The sequence below is a fragment of the Priapulus caudatus genome, unplaced genomic scaffold (assembly GCF_000485595.1).
Source record: "Priapulus caudatus unplaced genomic scaffold, Priapulus_caudatus-5.0.1 Scaffold165, whole genome shotgun sequence".
Lineage (NCBI taxonomy): Eukaryota > Metazoa > Priapulida > Priapulimorpha > Priapulimorphida > Priapulidae > Priapulus > Priapulus caudatus.
Window position 1 is genome coordinate 117,001 of NW_014577226.1, and position 6,576 is coordinate 123,576.

A 6,576-nucleotide genomic window follows, 5' to 3' on the forward strand; every position below is an offset into this window, starting at 1 on the left:
ATATTGCATTTCCAACATAAAACCTTATAGTACTCGACATTTCTAGGTTCACTAGGCTGGCTAGTAGACTATTAGTCACACAGCCTGGTTGGGTTAGGCCTACTTTATATACAATAATGTAACCGAACAAGAGTAGGGTTACAACGCGAGCCTATTCTTTTCTTTGGAGGAGCCCCTGAGTGATTCACTCAGGGCGGTTTTATGGTGCGTTTTTCGAGACTAGAACTTCCAAACTGGGTTTATTCTAAACACGAACCTTTCTCCGCTATCCTGGGACTTGCTATGTAGTATGTATCACAATACTCTGTATTAGACTAATATAACCTGTTACAAAATTTCGAAGTGACGAGCGGCGATATTTTGAGCACCATTTCTGTTGACCTGTGACATACGCATTCCCAATGCGCATAGCATTCGGCTACCTTCGGCTCCTGTGTTGCCTGACATGCTGGCTCTGGTGACATCATGAATGACAGCAGGCATCCCATGATGCATTCGATCTTGGAGTCGAAGTTAGCCGAACGCTATACGCATTAGGAATGCGTATGTCACAGGTCAACAGAAATGGCGCTCGAAATATCGCCGCTCGTCACTTTAAAATTTTGTAACAGGTTATATTAGTTTAATACACAGTATTGTGATACATAGTAAGTTCCAGGATAGCGGAGAAAGGTTCGTGTTTAGAATAAACCCAGTTTGGAAGTTGTAGTCTCGAAAAACGCACCATAAAACCGCCCTGAGTGAATCACTCAGGGGCTCCTCCATAGAAAAGAATAGGCTCGCGTTGTAACCCTACTCTTGTTGGGTTACATTATTGTATCTAGCCGCAGGCATGCGGCAACTGTACGCGGGCTATAGTACTAGAGCTAGACGAGTCCGTGACAAATACCCGACGTTTACTCCCCACCTACGACGTTTATTCGTGTATTTGCTATCATCGTAGTTTTGAAACCAGCTAATAATGGTGACATACATTAGCTGCAGCCGTCATATCTGAAATCCTTTAAAATTTGCATTATCACGTTATTGACACGTTGTCGTGTAGAATTTGGACGCTCGCCCGAAACTGGGCGCTTCTAAGTGCGCATGCGCCGAGCCGTAGGCATGCTATTTTGTTTTTCTCTTGTTTTCTTTTTGTTTGAATCTTGTTTTGCAGGGCCGTAGGAAATCGTAGCCATGCTCTTTTGTTATCTTTTTGTTTCGCCTTGTAACCTGACACTCATAACACAGTCTTACTAACTTAGTACATATTGCAAATTGTTTCAATCAAATGTTTCCATCAGAGACCGGGTTGTCCGCCATGTTTGTTTATTGCGACCGTTTCGATGGGCGAGATGCGCAGATGACTGCTGCGCATGCGCCCTTGCAAAACAAGAGGCGCATGCGCACTTAGGAGCGTCCAGTTTCGGGCGAGCGTCCAAACTTTACGGTACAACGTCACTGTCACTGTCAGTGTCAGTACTTCTAAGTTCTAAGTTCTAATCTATTTTAAACTTGTGATTTCAGTGCCAAGACACTAATCAAGAATCAATATATCAAAACAGCATTGGATGAGTTAAGACCACAAGCAATGAATTCAGTAGAAGTAGACTCTAGGAAGGAGAGATCCTTGCCTGTAAGGGAAAGACACACGAAGAGGGAGAGCAAGCTATCACAGAGCCACAGCGCGGAGAAGGAGACGGGTGTCGGTCGCAAGCAGAGATCTCGCAGCAAAAGTCGTGATAAGGACAAGCGCAGGTAGTACGAACGGGAGTGTGATTTCCTACTGTGTATAATTGGGTATCGCATGTTTATGGCAGGCTGGTGATGTCAGCTCTGTCCTACTTTTGGATCCCATTATAATTATATATACATCATTATCACCATCATCGCCCTATCCTTAACAGTAAACGTAATCATATCCCCAAATTCTGATCTGGCGCTTTGGTTAACCCTTGCCTAAATGTAATCCTGACTTAATTCTGAGGCCGTCATTGAATTCCATGATCTTAAAAAAGAATTGAACTGGTCCCGTGTCTTCTTAACGACACCCCCCTAGACACACACACACTATCTCTTTGAGGTGTGTTGAACGCTCGCAGATTTTGCAGAGTAACTGCTCAGCAGTTGATTGTGTCTACTTGTTGTCGGGCTGGTTTGAGAACTTGCTTGCCCCAATCTTATTTTGTGTTGAGAAGTCTAATGCCGTGCCTATCATCAAGCTTAGTGTAGTTTTTAATGTCAGGTAACCTTGCCGAAAATCTGAACACTGTTATTAATGATGACCATGTAAATATCTGTTGCTATAGCTTTAACATATCTCACCGTAGAAGAACATAAAGCACCCGCATAAAACGTTTTGCCAGGGCAAGCGTTGTGACAAGCAACAGCAATGTTGTGGTGGGAACTCTTCACATGCGATCGACTCTAAAACGGTGAACATTACTATGTACTTCAGGCGGAGATCTCGGAGCAGAAGCCGAGACAGAGTCAGAATTAGACCTGAGCGGGACAGGAAACGACGAAAGTCTCGTGATCGCTCACGCTCGCCTCGGCACAAGCTCGGCAGAAGAGACAGAGACCGTAGAGAAGAAAAATACAGGTTAGTATAAGGCTTCGACTATTAGAGAACATATTATACATCCTTATTTTTAGCTCACCTTGACATCGTCAAGATGAGCTATTGCCGTGGGGCGTCGTCCGTCGTACGTCCGTCCATCCGTCAACATTTGGCTACGGTCAACGATAACTTGAGAACCGTTTGACCCACATGTTTCAAATTGCATACAGTTGTTACTAGACATTTGATATGATGTCCCCCCTCTGAAAGTTCGTGGGGGGACTTCTCCCCCTGTCCCCCCTGGATTTGCGCCCCTGACTCCTCAGAGTGGAAATAACTTTCATTTAGAAGGGAGATAGGTACGGCTGCATACGTTTCTCCTCATGCCCTGTAGCTAAGGCTCGCTCGTATGCAAGGCATCGCACTTGGCATGCTCAGTCTTCTTTACCACCCGGACATTGGCAACATAGTAGAAGGTGGAATGACAGCAGTATATATTGAATGAATACATGCTAAGACAATTTCAATACATCGCAGATTGTCGACACAGCTAATAACATAAACATAATTGTTCAACGAGCTTCACGGTGTAAAACGCGAACAGAAACCAAGGGTTGCGTATACACAGATAATTCAATTCAGGTAAAACCTCATAAACACCGTGTTCGGACAGAGAACTCAGTTATGAGAGGGGTGCACGAAGAAACGAGAAACACCGTACTGTACACCGTAGATATACTATGATATTATACACTATATATATATATAACTTATGCAATACACGTACGCGCGAGGGTGGCTTCATGTGCGACTGGTGGCACGTTCAGGCCATAGAAATATATAGAGACATTAGACATATATATAGAGTCTACCTATATTATTTCTATGGTTATGTCCAACCATTATCGAGCCACTGCGAATGAATACGTTTTATAACCACGTGTCAAAATGTGAACACACCGTAAAAATGACCCACTGTCCAGGTGTGTGCTATGCATGGACGTTAATTGCTGCCTAAACAAATTCGACTTCTCTCTCATTACTCTCATATAGAAGCGGATAGTTTGGTACAACTGTTCACATGTATATATAGAATATATATATATATATATATATATATATATATACATATATATATATATTTATATTATACCCTAATAGATATTGGCATGCAATGCGATAGCTCATTATATACAGCAGTGGTATAATAAAACCTAGCATATTTTTTACTTTAGTAATGGATTTAGTTATCTTGCACATTCAAAACGGGCAAATAGGATATTATCAGGATCGAGTGTCATAATATCGGGAGTGAATAATAATAGATAATACTAATATTATTAATCACGCCTGATTATTATATATAAACTATCAAGAGCTAATAATAGGTATTAGTAGCTCTTGAAACTATATTATCGCACTCCTTATCCAACAGCGCACCTTCAGACAAAATGCACTTGCATGCCATGCATACCAGAGCACGTATATCATATGATCAGGAGTGAATAATAATAGTGAATAAAAATACTAATAATCTATTATTTTTCACTCCTGATATGATGATATATACGTGCTCTGGCCATACCTAGGGTCCATATATGTCCCTTTATATATATATATATATATGGACCCTAGCCATACCCATACATATAAGCCAATCGGAAAACCCATTCGGCTCTTTCCGTCATTCCTAGAAAATAGTTCGCTATTCTGTTGAATGATCCGAGGGTTCCCGATTGGCAGCCGGCTGAAAGGTGCGATAGGATATCATGTTTATTAGGCACTTCTAATTTTAACATATATTTTACGATATATTAAAGAATGATGCAAAAACCCTAACCCTAACCCTAACCCTGACCCTAATTAAATTTAAAATATATGTTAAAATTAGAAGTGCCTAGTAAACATATCCTATCGCCCCTTTCAGCCGGCTGCTCCCGATTGACCTATATGAGTCATACAAAGGGAGGAAATAATTTTCATATTGTACCAGTAGATGGCAGTAACGTAGTGAATATGGCAGCCGCGCGTCGAACTGTCGTTACTTCTTCTACAACTATTGAACTAAACCGGAGCCCATTGCTATAATAAAGATATAGAGTTTAGAGGTTTGTGTATACGATTTTCTCAAACTGGTAATGTAGGGTTTAGGCATACCTGGATTTTGTCAGCACACCATCGTAGGGTCCAACTAATGTCGTAATGAACTAGGCTAGTAGTGCTCAAGGGGTCGTTGTCGTAACAGTCACTAACAGGTACTACAGATAGATATGTACCCGAGGTACATATATATAATATGGGCACAAGTACTCGTTTACACACCCATGTCGTGAGTTTGGTTAGGGTTAGGGTTTTTAAACCTGGGGTTGTCAAATAGGAATGGGCCCATATGTATACACAAAGTGTACCAGACTTGTACTACAGAAGTGTACCCTAACCCTAACACTAACCCTAACCCTAGCTCCAAGAAACGGTATTGCTAGGGTTCAGCCTAAAAATTACTTTTTTTTTTACGAGAGCTCTTTTTTGATTTTGTATGAAAAAAAGAGCTCTCGTAAATTTTTTTACGAGAGCTATTTTAGGCTTGGCCAGAGCTACTTTTTCATAGCATGATTTTGATAAAATTTTCATAATTTTGATGCACTGACTCTAATATCATTCATCAGCATTCAGCACTCAGCACCAGTATCAGACTATCAGTGTTAAGAAATCGTCAACAAATTACATTCGATCACATTTTTTAAATCTCATTTCACTCGACTAAGAAACCAATCACATTCTTATTCAATTTCATTCACACAGACAGACATGCACTACACAGTACACATAGTCAGGTAACATGACAAAGACAGGAAATCAAGAATTATAATCATGGTAATGATGGTAAGGTTATTTTTAAGTTTCTTTTTTTTACTTCATTTCTTTTCATCTTTTAACTTTCTTTTGATATCAACTGAGCAAGTTCAGAACTTCAGAGAGAGTTTTTAGTTACTTTGAGTATGTTAAAAAAAACTGGAATCTCTAGGAATGTCGGGGGAGCTTCTGGGTAAGGTTTTACTTTCGTTTTTCTCCTTCCCAGTCCACGGTACCCCCATGCATAGATCAATGCTACCGCACATCCGCAACGTTACAAGTTCCTAGAATCTTTAAGTATATACAGTTTACATTGCTTCTAGATATCTAACTGAATAAAAATAGTCCACTTTCTAGGTTAAGAAAAGTGACGAATTCAGTTAATAGCGTTGATTACGTGCGTGTCAGGTGTCACTGGTCGTACCCTCACTCCCCACGATAACCCCTGCGATATAAAAACTTATTGTTATGCGGTCATAAAATCACTGGGCTACGCAACATGCCTGGCGATGCCGTAATTGATTTCTTAGACTGTCGCGAGTTTTTGTTAGTGTGGCGAATCATGCGTTGAGGGAGTTCATGCAGCTCTAGATGTTTTGGATAACCCGTCTACGTTGAGGAACGGGTCGGATTATGCGCTCTCGCTTACAAGTCTGTTTAAACTGCCGTTGCGCTAACCGTAGTATTTCAGCGTAATATGAGGGGAAAAAGTGCCGGTCAGGAGGACCGCCAGTTTCGTAGAGATGGTGGCCCGAGCAAAAACTTGGTCGGCTTGGGCCTCCGGGTCTGCACTAATTTCGAACGCTGCCGGCGGCACGGGAGCGATTTTTTCTTGTATTTTCGCTCTCGTAATTGTTGTTACCAGAGCGCTTTGAAAGCTCACGGGAGCGAAATCGCTCGCCGCTCCCGTGTATTTTTTTCGCTGCTAGGGTTAGAATACCGTTTCGAACACAGGCTGCAGCTAAACACGTAGTTGCCTTTTATTCCAAGCATCGCCAAAGAACACCACACGTGATATACCAAATGAATCAGTAAACGTCCACCTTCTTGTAACCATCAGTGCGCTACGATGCGCTGGGTACTTACGGGGTTACAGCAACTTTTTGAGACCAATGCAACCAAATTTAGAAATTCACGTCGGCCCGTCGGCCCGCCGCCGACAGATTCGATGCCGGGCCTACAAC

General features: G+C 41.7%; 2 protein-coding genes across 2 annotated transcripts in view; one reads left to right on the forward strand and one right to left on the reverse strand.

The window, feature by feature from the left end:
• Positions 1–4,754, reverse strand: part of LOC106806505 (serine/threonine-protein kinase 17A-like) — an 85,960-nt gene extending 81,206 nt beyond the window's left edge. The window contains exon 1 of the mRNA XM_014808473.1: positions 4,697–4,754. The gene's annotated coding sequence lies outside the window, so the exon portion shown is untranslated. The remainder of the gene's footprint in view (positions 1–4,696) is intronic.
• LOC106806503 (probable ATP-dependent RNA helicase DDX23) overlaps positions 1,503–6,576 on the forward strand; it is an 18,998-nt gene continuing 13,924 nt past the window's right edge. Inside the window, exons 1-2 of the mRNA XM_014808470.1 lie at positions 1,503–1,737; positions 2,438–2,581. Coding sequence (XP_014663956.1) covers positions 1,571–1,737; positions 2,438–2,581 — 311 coding nt within the window. The 5' untranslated portion in view covers positions 1,503–1,570. The remainder of the gene's footprint in view (positions 1,738–2,437; positions 2,582–6,576) is intronic.